This window comes from Ursus americanus, chromosome 3 (genome assembly GCF_024610735.1).
Source record: "Ursus americanus isolate L20-20 chromosome 3, mUrsAme1.1.p, whole genome shotgun sequence".
NCBI classification, from domain to species: domain Eukaryota; kingdom Metazoa; phylum Chordata; class Mammalia; order Carnivora; family Ursidae; genus Ursus; species Ursus americanus.
The window spans coordinates 20,897,544-20,917,879 of record NC_142129.1 but is presented as its reverse complement, the minus strand read 5'-3'; the positions used below and the strand labels follow the sequence as shown (position 1 = coordinate 20,917,879).

Below are 20,336 nucleotides of genomic sequence, written 5' to 3'. Positions count from 1 at the left end.
GGAGAGCTTGGAATTCAGTCAACTGTGCCACCAGAGACTGCAGCCCCGCCTCTGCCCAAGGCCCAGCTGCCCCCGCCCACTCAGAGGTCCCAGTCCTGGGCCTGCTGCTGGCCTCTGAGCCACCTGCCATGGCTGTTCCTCATGAGAGAAGCACGCACATGCTGACCCCTGCAGGTCTGGGGCAGGTGTTTCACGCTTCACGTGCGGGCAGCCAGCCAGGCCAGGAGAGGGGATGGGGCTGGGCTCTTCCTGAGCTGGAAAGACAGTCTAACCTCCTTAAAACAATACCCTTCCCAGGGCCTCCTAATCCCTTCAGCCGCTGCAGACCATGTGAATCCCGATCTGTGTGACCAGGCAGCGTGCCCGGGAGCTGCTAACCGAGTGCAAGCGGGCAGGGGAGATGCCCAGCCGGTGGAGCTCACCCCCCCGCCAGTGCCAGGAAGGGCTCCCGTGCAAAGGTCGGGACAACAGGACAGCACCCTGGGGACGAGACAGAGTGCCCTTTGGCCTGTCTTTCATGGGACCCCCTGTGCGACGTACATGAAGCCCCCACAATGGGAGGAGTGAGCTCTGCGGTATGAGACCCAGGTCCTGTGTCGAGTCTGAGGCCTCTGGGGCCTTGGTCTCCTTGTCACTCCAGGGAGACAGAAGTAGTTATCTTGGAACAAAATGAACACTTCAAAAAATGTGTAAGCTTTGGGGGGAAATGTTGAAATACTCCAAGTCTGCAGAGGGGCAGGTCTGGTGGGATGGGAAGCCAGGCTAGCAACCTTGCTGACACCCTACTGTGCGCTGGAGAGGCCTGGAAAGCAGGGCAGAGCGCTGTGGGGCCCGCTGGGCTTCATCAGGCCTGAGACCATGGGGCACAAGTATGGGCTTCCTCTCTCCGTACGCGGTGGCATTTTCTGCAAACCCACCCATCAGAACCCGCTTATCACATCACTCGAGCTTTTATCTAGCACTTACCGAGGCCTTATCGTACGGGCCAGACACTGAACTGAGAGCTTTCTGAGTGATCCCGCTGGTGTCTCCCACACCCTCTGGGGCAGCCCCATCATCGTGCTCCATGCAGAGCAGGTGGGATGGGCTGGGGGGGGGCGCGGGCAGGAGCAGAATCAGTCGGGGCTCCCATGACAACGAACCACTGCACAGGGCTCACACACGCCCGCACCCCATCGCTTCCCCCGGGGACACCTACTGTTCTCTAAACCCCCGGGCACACACAGGCTTCCCGCCAAAGCACGCACACACTTGGCATCCAGCTCTTCCCTTAGTGGTCAGTTCGAAAACAACCTTGGTAAATATTTTTCCGAGGGAGCGCGTTGTCATTCCCACGCCACCTTCCCTGTCCCGAAGCCGTGAAAATAACCAGATGTGTACGGTTTTCTCCACTGCCCTTGGAGACCTCCACCAGGGACCAGTAGCCGCTCCGGGCTGAAAACAAACAAGGGCCAGAAGCCAGAGGGAAGTCCCGCATAGAAGGTGGGACAGTTGCCTCTGGGAGTGGAATGAGAAAGTTCTGTGCGACGGGGCTTGTGAATTTCCCTGGGAATGACCGGTTTCCGCCTGCTGGAAGCTGAAGGTTAAGGCAGCAAGCAGAGCCTTCCAAATTTCCAAACTTTTTTTTCTGCCCTGGACAGAATTCTCCCCTTCCAGGAATAACACCTGCATCCTTCTTGCTGCAGAATAATCCACGTTAGTACATGTTCCCCATACTAAATGCGTGTGTGCTGGCGCCGGGGGAGCTAAGCCAAGACTCAGTGAGCTAGCTCCCTATTGGAAACCCCACTTACTCTGCAAAGCAAGTTAAAAATAAAGCCAAAACTCCATCACCCAAGACTCACTGCGCGGCCCTAAGAAGTAGGGGAAGAAGCATGTCAAGCACAAAAACCCTGTCAAACACAAAATCTAGACTTCTTTGGTGTTGAAGGACAGAGAAGGTCTGCTTGCCTGTGGGGAGTAGGGGGTCTGGTGGGGGTACTGCTTAAAAAGAAACAAACCACATAAATGAATATAGCTAAACAATTGAGGGCTAGCTCTCTTGCCCCGCCCCCCACCAAGGCCTGCAAGGGGGGGGGGAGTTAAAAGCCACGTTCCTTTTAAACAAAGCCAAGTTGTCCCCCTGTGTTTGAGATGTTAGAGCTAGTCAAGGAAGCTTGGTTTCCTATGGGCTCCGCCTAGGGAAGTGAATCAAGAATCCCAAGCCAGCCTGGTTGGAGCCAGGTGTCCAAACAGCTGAAAATTCATCCCCGAAAAGTAGTCGAAGAGGCTTAATGACATCAGAGGAAGAACAGAAGGTGGGGGTGCGCAAACACACATACACACACACACACACACACACACACACACACACACACACGGATTTCAGGGCTCTTCTGTTAAGAAACTTCCAGAAAAATGGCATGTTTCCCTCTGAAGCTTTTTGAGGTCAGGAAAGGGGGTCAGGTTTGTTTAGGTCACACAGGATTGGTACCAAAGTCAGACCTGGGGCTTCAAAAGGCGTGGAAGCAGGGGAGGCAGCACCTCCTATCCCATGGCCTCATGCGCTCCCATGCCCCCGTTCTTTCTTCCCTCTATTGTGTTACCAGTCAGGCTACCATGCAAGGTGGATACAGACGGCAAGGCCAAGTTTGTCTGGCCACTCCTGGGCCCAGAGCACTAAGGCGTACCTAAAATGGAAGGGGCTGGGGCGCCTGGGTGGCTCGGTCAGTTAAGCATCCAACTCTTGATGTTGGCTCAGGGTCGTGAGATCGAGCCCCGCTTCGGGCTCTGCGCTGGGCATGGAGCCTGCTTAAGATTCTCTCTCTCCCTCTCTCTCTGCCCCCCGCCTCCTCCACTCGCTCGCTCTGTGCCTCAAAAGAGTAAATAAATAAATAAAAATAACAACAACAAACCAAAGAGGCTAGTTGGAACCTCAAGACTCCCAGATTTACCTCAAGACTGGGTAATTTACCACCGTCCTCTCGCCTCAAATGTCCCACCTGGAAAGTGGGTGCAGTCCTCTGGAGTGTGGCCTAACGCAAGGCCCCAGGACTTCAGAGACACTGGCCCCAGAGACTGTTGCTTTCTCATCTTCCCTGACAGCCTGGACTTCGCTTTTGCAGTGACAATATCATGCTGAACATGCTGCCGGGAAAGGAGCTGATGTGCACCCCGCAGCTGGGGAAGCAGCCGGGGAAGCAGGGGCCCGAGAGGCAGTGAGCTGCTGAGCAGTGGGGGCCACCATATGGCTGCATCCACAGCCCTGCATGGCTGGTGGCTGAGCACATCCCCTGCTCTCGAAGCCATGCGGACCTCACTGTCCTCCACACCCCTGACTCATGACATCAGAACTGAGGGACCATGACATCACTTTACCCCACCCCAGCGAGGGAGAAAGAGGCAGACTTCTGGGCACCGGGTCCCACCTTCTTCGGTTTCTAGAAGGTTGTGGTCCAGCTCCTAAAACAGGCTCTCTATCCAGCGGGGCACATATGCTCCTGGTTCCAGCCCCTGCTTCCCCTCCTGCCCCTGGATAGGGACAGAGGCAGCTGAGATGAAGAAGAAGGAGGGCCTAGGCCAGCAAGACCCTGAGAGCTCCCACTGCCAGGACACCATGAACCTGTGCACACACCCTTGCTCACCCAACCTCCAGCCATCCCCAGGGAGCTCCCCGCAGCTCTCCCTCCTCCGGCCCTCCTGAATACATCCACACGCTTGCACCCAGTGCTATTTTCCCAGTTCTGGGACCAAAATCATCAGGCAAGTCAGGCCTTTCAGATCACTGGGAAATACTAAACAGGAGGGTCCTCAGGACCTCCTGGGCCAGCCCCTCATCCACAGATGGGAACACCGAGGCCCACAAGGACTCCGGCCCTGGGTGGATGGAGCCTCTTTCTCTTGCAAACCCATTTTCTTATTTTGCCTGCTCTTTATTCACCACCCACCACACAGGACCCTCCTGGTACGTGCACCATGCCTGCCATCAGCCCCACACACAGACGCACACGTAAGTGCTTGTGCACACCAGGGCCTCACAGGAGGTCCCAAGGGCCGCCGGAGCTGGTGTGCTGACGTGACTGCCCCAGAGTACCCAGGCAACTCAGAGATGTGATAGTGTGCGGTCAGGACCAGACTTCCAGATTCTCCCCGGGGCCTGGGAGTAAAGCCAGTGTTTTTCCAGCCAAGTGCAACTTCCCCGGGATGCCGAGGGGAGACTGAGAGCCGGCGGACAGGCTCCCACCCTGCCTCTCCCCGGGAGCCAGCTGTCGACGGCACCCGCTCTCTAGTGCCTCGGCCCCCTGTGGCCGCTGAGCAGCGGGAGCCAGGAGGACCTCAGGGTGAGAAGCAGCTCTGTGTGAGGACCCCTCCTTCCTGGCCAGGAGAAGGCGTGTGCTGGGAACTGCGCCGACCGCACAGGGCTGCTGCATGCAAGTGCAGGCTGCTCAGCAGCGCCCCCTAGGGCTGGGGTGCAGGGCTACATCCGCCTGAGCAAGGGGACCTGGTGCTCCCCGCCCCGCCCCTGCGGGGATGCCCTCTGTGCCAGTTGGAAAGCACAGGCAAGCTTGTGACTCCACCAAACAAGAGGCACCCCCTTTCCACCCTTCGGCTCCCTGACGCCCAGAAGAACGACAGCCTGAAGGTGGATGAGATCTGCGTGTAACCAGGGCTGAGGGCAAAGCCCCAAGCACCACCATCTCAGGTGAGCTGAGGGAACATCCTCTGGGGCCCCCTTCTCCAAGCCCCCGGGGGGGGGGGGACAGGATGACAGCCTCAGACTGAATTTACAACAGAAGTCGCAGTGCTGTCAGGAACAGGGACTCAGAGCAGCAGGGGCAGGACGGAGCACCACAGGGAAAGAGCCGCCAGAATCACCCGGCAAGCCACGTGTGCCCCCATCGGAGTGGAAAGATCAAATGCCAAAACTACGCACACCCACCGGTTTCTTAAGAATGCCTTCAACTTTCGTCTGAGAAGCAACAGCGTTGTTAAGTACCCACACGGGGCCGCGGTCCTGGAGTGAAACCTGTCCCTACAGACTCTGGCACAGGTGGCCTTTCTGTTGGCCACAAGCTTCCGTGTGGCTTCCTGCGACCCCTGCAGGAAGGAGGGCGCTGTAAAGCCGCATTTCCACTTCAGGGGGCTCCTGCGCCCGGCCCTGCGCGCCTGGTCCAGCTCCTGGGGGGCTTCCAGCACAGAGTCCCGCACCCCCGGGTACCTCTCTGTCCTGGACAAACCGGGACAGGTGGTCCCTCTACTTTTACATCCGTATTTCCCAACAGATGTTCATGGAGGAGAAAAGGTAAAGTTTCCATGATTCGAGTGCGTTTGGGGAATGCTGAGGTAAGCAAAAGCAGTAAGGGGCCTTTCAGATCTGGAAGCACTTAAGATCATAATAGGTACTGACTTTCCAAGAAGTGAGGGAAGAGCAGGCAGCCTTTTCCAAACTTTTTCGATCATGCTTCTGTTTTATTCATGAAAAACTTCCTATTCGTTTATCAAACATTTACTTAGAGCGTACCTGTTAATACCTTAAGGACTACTGGTGTTCTCTTCAGGCACAGTTTGAAAACACACCTCATTTTAACGAGTTATAAAAGTAAAAAAACAAAGGCGCCTGGGGGGCTCAGTCAGTTAAGTGTCCAACTCTTGATCTCAGCTCAGGTCTTGATCTCAAGGTCATGACTTCAAGCCCTGTGTTGGGCTCCAACGTGGAGCCCTCCCCACCCTCCAAAAAACGGTAAAAAAAAACAAAACAAAACAAAAAAAAAAACAATAGGGTGCTAGCCCTCATTTACCATATGGGTAAACTGAGGCAATGCCCCCCCCAGGGGGATGACTGTGCAGAAAGCCAAATGCAGCTCTGTGAGTGGTTCCTATCTTCTTCCCACTTCTCGTCTTTGGGAGGAGATACTCGGTTCCCTGGTTTATACTTGCTGCTGGATTGCAACCTCCCGAAGCAGGGAAAGTGTAGAGATGCCCTCATGCTTTGTTGTCTGGCTTGGATGGTGCCACCGTGAGTCTGGCCCTGGAGTCAGGTAGGGCTGGGGGAGGAGGAAGGAAGCTAGTTACAGGGTGACACTCAGATCTGTGGCCTGCGTGGCGGCAGGAGCCGCAGCGGCCGGAGGAGTACTGACCTCAGTAGAAAAAGAGCAGTAGGATGTTACTCTCCACCTTCCCAGTGTGACGGGCAGGACCCCGGGGGCTGGCAGGATCAGGGTCTCGGTGGCTTCAGAAAAGCCTTGCCTTGCAGCCTCGAGGGAAGGGCCGTGCGTCTGAGACATGGAGAGAAGGCACCAGGTGGGAGCCAGGAGTGCGTGTGGCGGGTGGTGCCGGCCACCACAGCCCCTCTTAGCTGAGCCCACTCTCCTGGGCGAGCGTGGTCTACGACACGCTCACCCTGAGTGACCCGGCCGTGGGCCAGCGAATAAACGGGCAAAGTCTTGGCCCGGATGCTCCAGCTGGGGAGGGGGTGGCGGCTGGCTCCCTTTCATCCGCCTCACGCGGGGCAAGAGCTAAAGACAACAAAAGAAAAGAAAACCGAAACGTCCTGATGCTTCCTCTGTGTCCGGCACACCGATACGATTGTCTTTACCCCTCACTCGTGGAGGAAGGCATTAAACCTAGTTTACAGCTAGGGAAACAGAGGCCCGGGAACGAGTGTGAAACCACAAGGCTGGCGAGGCCCGAAGCTCAGACTAAAATCCAGGCTTCTAACTTCAAAGCCTGGGGCCTCCTGCCAAGGATTTCAATTTTTCTTCTCTTTGACAGCAGAATTTTTCTCAAAGGAATTCTTCTGCGGAGACCTACCATTCAGAACAGATAAAAGCAGAGCTGCCCAAAGTGGGGGGGAATGAAGAGTCCCCCCTAAACTGGCCTCCTCTTAGCTTTCCCCTCTCGGTGTACCCCAACCTCTCGGTGGCCCCCCAAGGCAGCCCCACAGAGGACCTCCCCCGGGTTTGTGAAAGCCACTGGCCTCCAGCTGCGGCTCTCATGAGATTCCGTGGACCAAACTCTTAAGACGGTGCCTCCCTCCACCCTGTACTTGCCCCCGCTGAGCTGGAAAGGGGAGGATCCAGTGTAGAAATAAATACTCCTTTCCCATTCCAAGGACAGTGAGGGGAAGCAGGTCCCCCAGGGCCAACCCCGGAGGAGGCTCGGCTCATGGGTGGTCCCCAGGGCACCTCGGCTCATGGGTGCAACTCCAGGCTCAGGGGCCCTAGTGGGAGGTGGCCAGGTTTCCTTGTGCATTGACAGGGAACTCTTCCATCAGCAGAGCAAAAGACTGGAGCCACCGCAAACAAGGGATAAGCTGAAACTGGCTTAGCTAAGGGGGGGCACAGCCATAGGCCATGAAGGACAAGTGCTTGTGTTCCCCTTGTGCAGAAGCAGTTGATCTGATTGGCAAGCTGAGGACTGGGCGCAGCTGCAGAGAAATCCCCAGTTTGCAGGGACCGAGTCTATGGTAGTATTTGCCAGTGACCTACTCCAACATCCATTCTTTGTGACTTTTTTTTTTTTAAGATTTTATTTATTTATTAGAAAGAGAGAGAACATGAGCAGGGGAGAGGAGGAGCAGCAGGGAGGAGGAAAAAAGGGGAAGGAGAGCAACAAACAGACTGCATGCTGAGCATGGGGCCCCATGTGGGGCTCGATCCCGCGACCCCGAGAGATCATGACCTGAGCCGAAACCAGGAGTTGGACGCCCAACCCACTGAGCCACCCAGACGCCCCCCATGACTTCTCCATAACTGAACCACTGATTTTGGGCTAGCCATATGGGTGTCTGAAATAAAAATTACTCTTCCCTGAGGGAAGTATGCTTCCCTGCTTCCCTTGCAGCTAGGTGTGGCCACAGGACCAAGTTCTGTTCAACAAATGTCACTGGAAGTGTGGTGGGTGGTTTCTGGCAGGTACCCTCAAAAGAGCCACAGCCTTCTTGTTCTTTCTCCTGACAGCTGAAGCCCCAGTAGCCATCTTGGACCATGAGGCATCATGCTCAAGATGACAGACGCACTGTACCAGCCCTCTGACTGTCATGTGAGAGAGAACACTTCTATCTTGGTCAGTCCACTATTTTCTAATGCCTAAGAGCAGTCAAATCAAGTTCTAACCACCAGCAGCCCTAACCTTCAACGGACGGTCCTCTGGGTAGGGGAAGCCCAGAAGCCGCCATCCTGTGGCACTCCTGCCTCCAGGAGTCCTGCTCCCCTTCATGCCCGGGCATCCATCCCTCCTGGGCCCAGGGCCAGCCCTGCCAGCCACCTGCCTCTCTTCTTCTGGAAGTGGACAGCACGGAACTGGCATGTAAGACTCTGGGTTCTAAACCAGCCCCGCCACTGACTCATTCATTCATTCATTCACTCGTTCCTTCATTTCTTCCTTCCTTCGTTCATTCAGCAGTTACAAAGTATCTACTATATCCTAGGTCCTGTTCCAGGTGTTGCAGCAACAGCACTGGACAGAGGACCTCGCCCTCATGGAACTTGTCTACTCAGGGGAGAGACACACGAAGAAAGAAATGAGTACATACCGGGGGATGAGTGCTTTGGGGAAAATATGCAGAATAAGGCAGTGAGGGTGTGTTATACAAGGCAGCCCAGATGCCCTCTCTGAGAAGGTGGCCTTCCAGCAAACAGGGGACAGAAACGAGGGAGGGAGACATGGGGGTATTTGGGAGAAAAGCCAGTTGTGTCACCTACTACAAGTGTTTGGTGCTGTGCCTCAGTTTCCCCTCTCTGGAATGGTCTGTGAGATAAAAGCTGTCCCAAGACAACCTCGTGCTATCTTGGCTGGAGACTATGGTTCAGCGAGCATGTTCAAAGCAAGTTAGCATGGGAATTGGCCTGGATGGGGACCAAGGGACCCCATGGACAGAGCTCTGTGAATTTCAGGTACGAAAGGGGCCGAGGTGTCCAAAGTGCCCTCCTCACCAGGCCTAGCTTCCCCACTGTCCTTTCTATGCTGAAAGGTACAGGTGAGATGGTTGTGGGCTCCTGGTCAGCCCATGTGTCTCCGGGGGCCTGGCTCTGGGAGGGCCCCCAGCATCCCAACCTGGGGCTGCCTGGCAAGCCTCAGTCAGCCATTCCTCAGAATTCTCTTCCCCCTGGGCCGAGGCACACAGCCTTCCGGCCACGACAATTGGCGGACGGGGTGCCACCCAGCGCCCTGGCCATAGGGAAGTTCGAGGTGGCTGACCCGAGGGGGATAAGGCTACAAAGGAAGAGAGGGTGGTGGTGGTTTGTCAGGGAAAGGGGTGGGGACAGAGGGAGGATGGGTGGCCAGGAGGCTGAGCAAAGCTGGGGGTCTGCGCTGGCCATCACTAGAGTGGTACAGGGTGGGACCACAGCCCAGGGCCAGTACAAGGGCTTGGGGCGGGGGCATGTGGGATGGGCCGAATGTGTGCACCAGGCATCCAACAAGCATTGCTACCAACCGTGTGTTCCAGATTCTGGCTGGAGGCTGTAGTCACGGCTGGGGCTCCCAGGCAATGGGAGATAGACAGTACAGAGTAACCAACATGGTGGCCAGCACTTGGACATGGTAGGGACAGCCTTTGGAGAGCCTCACTCCGAGTGATAAAGTAGCTCCAAGCCTCAACCCTGACGATGGAGGGATGGGGAGAGTCTGGGCACAGTATAGCATTGTCACCATCATGAAACCCTTTCTTAAAAGGGTCTTAATGAATTTCCCCAGTGCCCAGGAGAGAATTAGCACAGAAAGGCGTGGTCTAGTTCTATGGCCGCAGACCCGCACACACACCTGTCCTGGGGCACCGTCACTGGGAGTCACTAGGACTTGGGCAAGCAACCCCACTCCCCGGTCTGCATTCCCTCATCTGCAAAATGAGTGGGTGTAGAAGAGTTTCAGAAGGCTTCCCAGCTCTAGAATTCTGTGTTCTATGATCTTCTGGGTTATTTAGAAGCAGTGTGGAAATCACCCTTGGCCAACGGATTTCTATTCTGAACAGCCTACTTGAAGGGGTCTAACGGTAAATGCTGCTGCAAATAGGAACAGTATTTGTATCCTCTGTGGAGATTCTTTCGAAGGCTTTCCGTAAGGGAATACCTACCGTCATGAGGCTTGTGTGGCCCAGAGTCACAACCTCCTTGATCTTCTAACATCCCCATGACAAGGAGAGACCCTGAGCAACTTCACCTGTGTTCCTGGGAATGGGATGTGACAGGAAACACTGCCAACTGAGCTCCCAGCCCTGCGTCATACCCTCAGGCGCAAATAGGAAGCAAGCCCAGAGCTGAGGATAGAGCTCCCTGGACTCTAGGTGTGGGGAAGTTTCCAGGCGGGCTGGGGCTAGGGCTTGGGCTCATGCTGGGGCTGATGGGCAGGGGATGGGCAGAAGAGGGCCATCCTCTGTCTCCAATATGCAGCTTCCATTCAGCAAGCTTGCAGAGGGCTCCTGGGGCCTCTACACGGTTGATGTGAAGAAGCAAGCTCTTATGAGGAGAGAACCACCTAAGTCCCAACCCCCTTCCTAAGAAGTGCAGTAAGCTGTCCAGAGGGTACCTCCCACTTTCCTGGGGAGTGGAGGGCCTTGAGCTAAGTGCCGAGCTGTCGTCACAACAGCCACTGGTCCGGTCTGGGATCCCAAGCCCGAAACCAGGGCCTGGGCTGATTCCCCTCAGGTGAGTAGTGCAGATAAAATGTCCAGCCACTGCTCAGTGCCCATTGCTGCAAGGGGCCCTGGAGGTAGAGACAGCTGCTGCCCCTGCCCTAGAGGGACTCCCAGCCGGAAGAGACACCCAAACGTAATCTGCTTCCATCTAGAAACCAGGCAAGGCTTCTCAGCAGAGATGATACCTGAGCACAGACAGGATTAAATCTCTAATCTTCCCTGCAGACGGATTCCAACCAGGTGTGGGGGGCCCCTTCTCTCTCAGCTTCCAGAGGGCAGAGGTCTCAAACCCCACCCAGCAGGAGCCCCTCCTTTCCCTTCAAACATGGATGCCTCAGGAAAAGGTAGATGTGGTGCCTCTGTCCCCACTTCTGTGCCCTGGTGACTGCCGGAGGACACCCCTTCCGACAAGTGCCAAGCCCCCCTCTTCTCCCCCTCCTTGGGGGGCCACCCCCCAAAGTTCTGGCTGAGATGCCACCTGGGAGCTCTGTGACCCCCTACCCCTCCTCTTCTCCCAGCAGCTAAGACCACTCTGCTCCTAACCCCTCACAGCTTGCTCACTCTTGCCTCAGAGCCATGCCCAAGCAGCACCATGCTAGGAATACCCACCATCCCCTGACCTCATCCCATGGAACTTTCTCTCCGGGCTCTGAAAGCTCACCTCCTCCCCAAAGCCTTCCCACAGCTCAATCCATCTCAAGAACCCGCATCATGACCCCCAGCCTGTGTCTCCCCTCCACCCTGCAATTCATTCAGCCCCAGGCAGCCTATGAAATGGTCTCACCACCCCACACTTACCCTTTTTTAAGCTTTATTTATTTATTTGTTTTTATTTATTTATTTATTTATTTATTTATTTATTTATTTATTTACTTGAGAGAGAGAGCGAGAGCACACAGCAGGGAGGTTCAGAGGGAGAGGGAGAATCCCAAGCACGGTCCCCATGGAGCACAGAGCCAAACACGGGGCTTGATCCCACAACCCCAAGATCATGATCTGAGCCCAAACCAAGAGTTGGACGCTCAACCGACTGAGCCGCCCAGGTGCCCCCACACTGACCCTTTTTACCTTAAAATCCCTGTAAAAACCCCCACCTCCTTCAGGGAGCTTTGCCTAGTTCACCACTACCCACATCTCACCACTGTTTTTGCACAAGCCTCCTTCACCCCCACCCTGTGGCTCAAAAGCTTCAGCCTTTGCTACTACGTATCAACTGCTACCCACAACCATTAGCAAAGTCCTGCTGCTCAGCGGCCTTAGACCCATTGAGTTCTCAATACGCATGCTTTATTCATCATCACAGCGAGGACTGATGGAGCTCTGACCGTGAGTCCAGCGCACTCATTCCCTATGTTCTCTCACAGCTTCAGAGCAACCTCCAAGGTAGCTTTGTCATTATTTTATGGACGAAGAAACCGAGGCTCAAGAGGTTCGCTCTTTTGTCTACAGTCTCGCGGGTGTGTCTGGCCCTAGGTCTGAGTGTTTTCCACCACACCGAGCCACCTTTCCCTTCCTGGGATTCACCCATGGAATGACTTGATCGGCCCGATAGTCCAAGTCAGCCTGTCCTTTCAGCAGCTCACAGGGCAGAAAACCCCAGACATGTTACATAATGAGAAACTAGAGGTGCTCTCTTCTCTTTTATTCTGTCTTACAGATAAGGAAACTGAGCTCAGAGGTACAATTGGCCACATGGTTCAACCAAACGAACATCAAACCAAAAGTACTGAAAAGAGGTCTGTCTAATGGTCGGGCCCCTAGGTTTAATGCTGCTTACGCTTCAGGCTGCGTGATCCGCCTATATTGAAAGGTAAGCTCCGTAGGAGACCTGGGTGGGGTAATTCCTTTGTAAGGAGACTCCACTATAACCCCTTATTGTTTAGAATTGAATCACAGGATTCCACCAGTTTGGGGGGATTACACCATCCTTACTGACCCCTATAGAAAGGTCTTAAATCAGCTCAGCCACTGAACATCACGCCTGCACCCCCCAGCTTTTTCTGCCTCAAGGTATACAAATAATAATAATAATGAGACTCCCTTGTGCTTTACATGCTTCCAAACACTTACCTTTATCCCTTATTATATATCACAACAGCATTTTAGGGATTGGGCACTAGGGGCTTGCACAGGCCAAGAGACTTGCTGGTGCGGATGGGAAGGCGGTGCTGGTCATTGTTGTTTACTTGTTTCCCATGTCTCAAGCTCCTTCCACATGCCATGCCCCGTGCTAGGCTTGAGGAGGGCTTCCTGGAAGTGGCGTGGTTTCTGGGCAATGCCCAGATGCTAGGGAAGGCAGTCCCAGCCTTGAAGCCAGCAGTGAGTTGGGCTTGGAGCTTTTTCCATGGGTGGCTCTGGAGTACCTCTTAGTGCAGAACAGCCCCTGGCCTCTCCTCAAAGCTCAGTCTCTTTAGGCTCTGGCACATGGGCAGCTAGTCTCCTAGCTTTCCTGGGGAACTAGCCTATCATTCCTGACACAGCCCACCTCCCTTCTGGGTGGTGCTAAGAGGCCCTCTCCAAAAAGGTGCATGTCAAGACCCACGCTGAAGTCTGGCTGCTCTGAGAGCACGGTTACACTCCAGCATCTTCTCAGTCCTGCATGTTGTGCAAATGCGAGGTGACTGTCATCCTCAGAGCCATTCAGACCAGTCTTCACACCACAACATACCCTCTGGGACCACACCTTTGCCCAGTGAAAGTGCCCTTTCCTTTTAGGTCGAGCTGCTGGAGTGTCAGGGCCTCCCACAGTGGGATGCTCACACCTGCTTGCCCCCGGAAAACCAGCCCCTTCCCACCGAAGGTTCCATGCGGTGCAGAGAAGAGGCTGTGCTGCCATTTTATCCTACCCTGCCCCTAAGAGTTCAGCCCCAGATGCCAGGGCCTGCCAGCAGCAGGGTCCCTTCCCTCCCTGAGCTGTCACCAAAGGCCTCCTGGCCCCAGGGTAGGAGCACCACCTCCACTCTTTCTCCTCGCAGACATGTGCTCAGGTGGGCCACAAAGAAATGCATCTCTTTCCCGGGGCTGACCCGCTGTTCTTACGGTCATGGGACACCTGCTTGGCTGCGTTTGTGGTCACCCCTTTGTCCCCCTAAAAGGGTAACATTTAACCTTCAGAAAAAATATGGGGTTTTTTTCCAAGGTGCACCCAAGCTTGTTTCATGAGACAAGTTCCTGTTTCTACAAGAGCGGCTGGGTCTCACCTTCCTGGCCATGTGCGAGAAGGGAACTGTTTTCTTTGGTAGCATAGGAGACAGGTTTCCAACACAGCCAGGTGACTCGGAGACTGCGGAAGATCCACTTACTACCCTTTTACCTGCCCCAGCACAGGCTCAGGTGAGCCGAACCGCACACACTGCTTGGAAAAACCTCTCTGCAAATGCGGAGCACATCGCCCGCGTGAGCCGTAACCAGAGGCTTGTCACCTGCTTCAGAGACTTCCTCGGAGCTTCCAGCCTGCCGTGCTTCTGGAATCAACGACTACACAATACCGTTGCTCATTCCCTCCGACACCGAGAAAAAGAGTGATCAGACTTGGGGGGTCCCGGAAAAGCGTGGAGCCTCGCGGTGCCCCAGGTCCCCGCTCGCTTTGGCCGCAAACCCATTCATGGCCGGCGCGCCACTGTTTGCCCCACCACAATCCACCTCCCACTCCATTGGCATGGAGACCGGGGACAACTCGCGCGCGGGCCCGGCACCTGCAGTGTTCTCCGGTTTGGAAGCGGAGTGTATGGTTCAAGGTCAGGGCTCCGCGTGTGGCCCCAACCCAAGGCGCGCTCAGGAGCTGCTCGGGGTCCCGCCACGAGGTGCGGCCCGGCCGGGGGCGCAACGGCACGGTGGGGTCGCGGCGGAGCACGGGCCACCACTCACCTCCCTCGGAGAGCGACCGCAGCGGCAGCAGGAGCAGCAGCAGCGCGGAGAGCCCCAGCGCGGAGCGCGTGAGCGCGGAGCGCATCGTGTCCTGGCCTCGGGCCTGGAGCAGGTGGCTGCGGGTCCGAGCGTCTGAACGGCGAGAGCGTGGGCGCCGCTCAGGGAGGCCTGGCTGTGGCTCCGGCGGCCGGGCGGTGACCCGGGGTTCCCGAGTCGCGCTCCGGCGGCCCCTCCTCGCGGCCGCTGCGGCAGAGCTGGGCTGAGGCGCGGCGCCAGTCGGCGGAGGAGCGGCGGGTGGCTGCGGCGCGGGCTGTGTCTGCGCGGCTGGGCCCGGCCGGCGGCTGCGGCGACTCCCGTCCCGTCCGCGCCGGCCCCCGCCCCCTCCTCCTCCCCCAGGAGCGCGCGGGAGGCTGCAGAGGGGCCGGGCGGGGCGGGGCGGGGCGGGCACTGGGCCGGGAACAATGAGCAGAGGAGGAAACTCCGCCCTGGAGCGCGGCGGGCGGGGGAACGCGGGCTGGCCGCGGGATCCGGGCGAGCGGCCCCCGGGCGGGCGGGGTGGTGAGTGTGTGTGTGCGCTCGGGGCGGCCGGGGGGCTCCCGACGCCGGACCGCTCCCCCGCCCGCTGGTGAGCCCGCCCCAGCGCACAGGTGTCTCCCGCAGTGCTTCGGTGGGGATCCGGAGGCACCCCCGACCCCGCCAGGGCCCTCGCACGCCCAAATCCGGAGCAAGGCGACCCCCAGCCTTGTGTGTTCGCCAAGGATCTTTCGAGGCCTCCGGGCTGCGGCGCGTTGTGCTGCAACTCCAGAGAAGCACGTCTCCCGACTGCCAGGTGCAACTCACCTGCGGGCGGGCCCGCCTTCCGCACCACTTGCGAGCAGGTCTGCGCTGCAGAGTGTGCGCTGGGCAGTCTGGACTAATTCGTTGCTTCATCTTTCCAAGCCTAGGTTCCTCACCTGTGAAATGGAGGTGATGGTTTTAAAAAAGAATAGGACTTTTTGAGGGAAGAATACGTGCCCGTCTGTGTTCTCAGGGCTTTACCGATATTATTTCATTTACTCTTCACAACAGCTCTATTTTTAGCCTCATTTTGCAGACAGGGAATTAAGTCAAAAAGAGGTTAAGAAATTCGCTCAAGACCCAGGAACTGGTAAGTGGCATACCTGTCTCTGAGAGTAGTTTGGAGAAATAGTTTGCACCCAGTGCCTGGCAAATACTAATTGCTCAACAAGTATCAGCTACTATCCTTATTCTTGCTGTATAAAGAATAAAGATTTAGGGCTCTGGGGGCAAACCCGATTTGGGTTCCAAATTCGTTTGTGCCCACCTAATTAGTAGTTAAGACTCTGGCAAGTTACTCTCGGTACCTCAGTTTTTCGCATCTGTAATATAAGGACCACATCACCAATCTCAGGGGCTTGCTATGAGATTTAACTAAGACAGTACGCGACGAGCACTTAACCCAGGACCAGAACACAGGATGAAGCGGCTGGCATTTGATGTGACAGTGAGAGAAATCTGCCTACTTAGGATGGGGGTGGGAGTTGAATTCCATAAACCGAGTTAACCCCGTGAAAGAACAAAGAAGAATCCCCTTTTTTGTTGGGTGTGTGTTTTTTTTTTTATGTTGTTTTGTTTTTGCAAAAGCTGTCGGTGGGGATGTGGGGAGGAAAACGAAGTTCCCGGAGCCCCTGCAGAGGAGACGCAGCGGCGGCGCCTGGGCGGGGGGAAGTGGGGTGAAGTGGCCCTAGAAGGGGAGGGGTGATTCACCCTGGAGGCTGGGGGGGCGGGGGAGGGGAGGAGCAGCATGGATCTGGCTCACGAGACTCCTGGGGTGATAATCTGGAGTGTCTTTCAGATGCGTCGGGGAGAGAAGGACGGTGCCCGGGACCTAGCCCGGTTATAGGGACCTTGGACTCCTTGAGCCCCTCCTGTCGGCTGCACGCAGGCGCTGTCCGATTGGCTCAGCGTCTCTGGAGCAGCGAAGGAAGCTCTGGAGCCCTGGCTGGGGGTTCCTGCCGGAGCTGGGCTCAACCTTGGGAACGGCTGACCACGCTGTTTTCATCGGGAAGTTTCTGCAGGATCGTTCTGACCCTGTTTTCCATGCCGCATATGGGAAAGACAGAGGGTGTTCCCTGTAAATACCGTGGGATGTGTGTGACTATCATTGATGTATTTTAGTACTGTTCGCCTAATATCCATGTCAACAAAAGCTTGTTTCTCTGTCTGAAATCAAGCAGTACAATGTAAAAACTGGGAATTAAAAACTTTGCATTATATGCTCTCTGGTTTAAACAGTGCTTTGCACTCTGATGAATCAATTTCTCTGGAAACCTGTAAAGGAACATGTTAGTTTTGTAAAGGGAGAATGTATATTTCAAAACTTGGGGCATTTTAAATTCCCAGGATTTGGGATCAGTCCAATTACCAGATCATGCAAAATTTAAAATGAGAGCAGACATCCGGGTTTAGGAAACAGGACCTGTTCTTTGTAACTGAACACTTAGCAAAATAAGAATGCTCTGGACCCTCCCAAGTATCCAACACCCTGCCCCCCCCCCCAACACACACACACTTATGCACAATGGGACTTTCAGGAATAAGGCCCGAAGCTGGCTGGGCTTACAGGGGTCACCTATGGTCAGTGAGCAGATCTGTCCCCAGGTAACTGGCCTGTGTCCTTAGTCCTATTTAGCAGCTTGTTCCCACTAGCAAGCTCACTGGCCCAGATCACCTGAGCTTAGAGTGGAAACTCAAAGCATTTTATAAATGCTATTCCACAATCCCTCTGGGATTTATTACATGTTGGTTATATTTATGCGTGAGTTAGCTCCCCTAGAAGATTTTAAACTTCTTAATGTGGGGTCTTTCTTATTCAACTGACACTTTTTTCAGACCACCCAGAACAGCCTAGCACATCACAGATATAGATCCAGATATAGATAGAGATATTGAATGCAAACATGAATGCCACCTGGGAGATATTACACAGGGGCGTATGGCACAAGGTTTAAAATGCTTTTTCCCATAGTTCCTGTTAAAGTCAGGGGGCATGATTATGGGCTCCGCCTGCAATTCAGTGACGTTGCTGACCACATTCTTAAGTGCAGGTTTGGTAAAGCCCTCCTTGTCCTCATATGAAATAACTTTAATCCCCAGTCACAGCATCTCAGTTGACGGATGGGACGGAACCTCAGCCACCACACCCCCAGTAAGAGACAAATGCATACATTTACCATCCTGAGGCCACAGCACCTGTTCACAGGTGCCAAGGATGCCCTTACTTTGGTTTTCTAACCCCTGACCTCCAAGTTCCTCGGGGGCCCAGAGTTGTATTTCATTCATCTTGGAATCTCAGTGCCGCGTACAGGGGCACCTGACTCCACGAAGGAGGCTAAATAGATAAAGAAGTGATTGGATTGTATCTACCAAATTGTATGATTCTGTGACTATCAGCTGGGGTTCAGGTTGGGCACCTCTCGCCAAAGTCATGCACCTAAATATGATTATTCATCAACATCTGCTCAAACGTGCATAGCATGTGGGGCTCTGTGCACAGTGCTGAGCAGGCGAACATGACTGTTCAGCCCCTGCCCTCTCAACACAAACACAGCTAACGTGCCATAGAGGCTATAGTAAGTTCATGAGCAGCCACGGAAGAAGCACAGAGCAGGACAGGCTCCGCGTGGGCTGGGGAGGTCAGGGAAGGCTCCTAAGGACGACAGAAGGTCTCACAGGAGGAGTGAGATTTCACCAGGGGAAGAGCAAAAGGACAGGTATTTCAGGCTGGTGGAGAAAGGAGCTGAGAACTGCAGGTATTTTGCCTTAAGCAGAGTGTAGACGCGAGACTGCAGGAGGTCACAGTACTGGGAGAGGCCTGTGTATCTGTCCCTGCCCCAAAGGGCCTGAGCTCAGCGGTGGTGGGAGGGACAAGGAGGGATCCGACGCTATAGAGGGACTTGGGAGGCAGAACAGATAGGCGTTGGCGACCCATGTGGACTGTGAATACCCATGGGGCACTCAAGGGCCACGTCTAGAAGTTACATCTGACGCTGAAGCTCAGACCCGAGAAAGGACTAGAAATCGAGATTCAAGAGCCACTGAGGTGCAGGCAGGAGTTGTAGCCATGCACCTAACTGTGATCCCCTGAATTCCCAAACACCTCAGATTCAGAGAGAGCCTGGGGCCCAGTGGGTGTTCGAGCCCACCAGCAGCCGCATCACACGGGAAGAAAAGGCCAGGAGAGTTTGGCTGACCTGTCCCCACTCGCACAGCTAGTAAGCAGAGCTGGCTCCAGGATCAGAGTAGCACTCAGGCCACTACTGTAACCCGGCCTCTTGCAACCCTGTCAAGATTATCCGCATTCATGCATCTGTGTCCTGGGCTGTTGCTCTCTCAACTCAAAAAGCCTCAGGTCCTATGGCAGGAACAAAAGAGGATGAGCTGGGGAGATGGAACCGGGGGAGGGAGAATGGAGTCAATTCCCAATTAAGCTGGACTAAAAGAAGCCCAAGCCATCATGAGCTTCAGCTGTCTTCGTGACACGTTCGCGTTCGCCCCAATCTGCTTTCCAATCTCATCCCCCATGGAGCTCCTGACCATCCCGTCCTGCCTCTGCCCCCGCGGGATAAAAACAGAATGCAGCCAGCTTCCTCCACCCTGGAGGCTGACCAGGGCCAGAGCAGGGCTTGAATAGTATCGTGGAGCCATGCCTGTATTCTGGGCAAGTGCTAAACACTTTACTCTCCTAAAATGACTTAATCTGCCTGCTCAGCGGGGAGTCTGATTCTCCCTCTGCCTCTGCCTCTCCCCCTACCCCACATGTGCTCTCTCTTGCTCATACACTCTCTCTCTCTCAAATAAATCAATAAAATCTTTAAAAATAAATAAATAAATAAATAAATAAATAAATAAATAAATAAATAAATAATAAAATGATGTAATCCTCATACAACCGGAGAGGGAAATATATTACCATCACCCCATTTTGCAGATGAGAAATCAAAATCTTTATTCCCCTGGCATCCACCCGAAGGCAGATGGAGCTCTGCTACGTGGCCTTCCTCTCTGGGGATTGACCTGCACGTGTCTAGTTTTCCTGGTGAGCCCTGAGCTCCTTGAAGAAAGAGCTGTGTCCTTTGGACCCCGGGTACCCTCGGCAGCTCCCAGCTCTGCATCTTGCACCTTCCCCTCCTTCCTCTCCTGTCTTCCCTCCATCTGCCACCAGGGTGTTATCCTCAGAATCAGGTGGGATCCTGTCCCTCATCTGCCCACACTCCTGTCTGCTTCCTGGTGAACAAAATCCAGGACACAGCATTCAAGGTGTCCACACTCCGGTCCTAATGAAACTTGCCACCTTCTTCTCCCACTGAGGGGGACAAGGCTCTTCAGATTCAACTGTGACACTCATTTTCACCTTTGAGTCTTTGCCTTTGTTTCTCCTTGTGCCTGGAATTTCTACGTGTCCCAGGTGGGAAGGCTCCCATGTCCTGCAGCCCTATTCTGGTCTGACCTCCACCTCTGAGGTCATGATCACGCCTCTTCTGGGTTCCCATTGCCTTGAGTTGATGCCTTCATTCGCTGACTTTGAATGGTTTTTGTGAGTTATAGACACATGCGAACCACAAGTCCTTTGAGGGCAAGAACCTCTATTTATTTGTATGTCCCTTCCATAGTTAGCATGGTTGAATAGTGGTGCTTGATAATAAAAACGATGTGAAGAGCACCTGGAGTCCGCTGACCTTACCCCACGTGCTAGGGCTGAGCGACGTGTTTTAAGTCCATGAGCCTCATTTGTTTTTAACTGATTAGGAAACCGAGGTGTTTATGGAAATTAAGTAACTGGCCTAAGATCACCCAG

The 20,336-nt window shown here is 54.8% G+C and overlaps 1 protein-coding gene across 1 annotated transcript in view; it reads right to left on the bottom strand.

Annotated features, from left to right (window-relative positions):
• The window catches only part of PODXL (podocalyxin like), a 48,876-nt gene extending 33,985 nt beyond the window's left edge, over positions 1 to 14,891 (bottom strand). The window contains exon 1 of the mRNA XM_045793691.2: positions 14,480 to 14,891. Coding sequence (XP_045649647.2) covers positions 14,480 to 14,564 — 85 coding nt within the window. The 5' untranslated portion in view covers positions 14,565 to 14,891. The remainder of the gene's footprint in view (positions 1 to 14,479) is intronic.
• Positions 14,892 to 20,336: the final 5,445 nt, after the last annotated feature.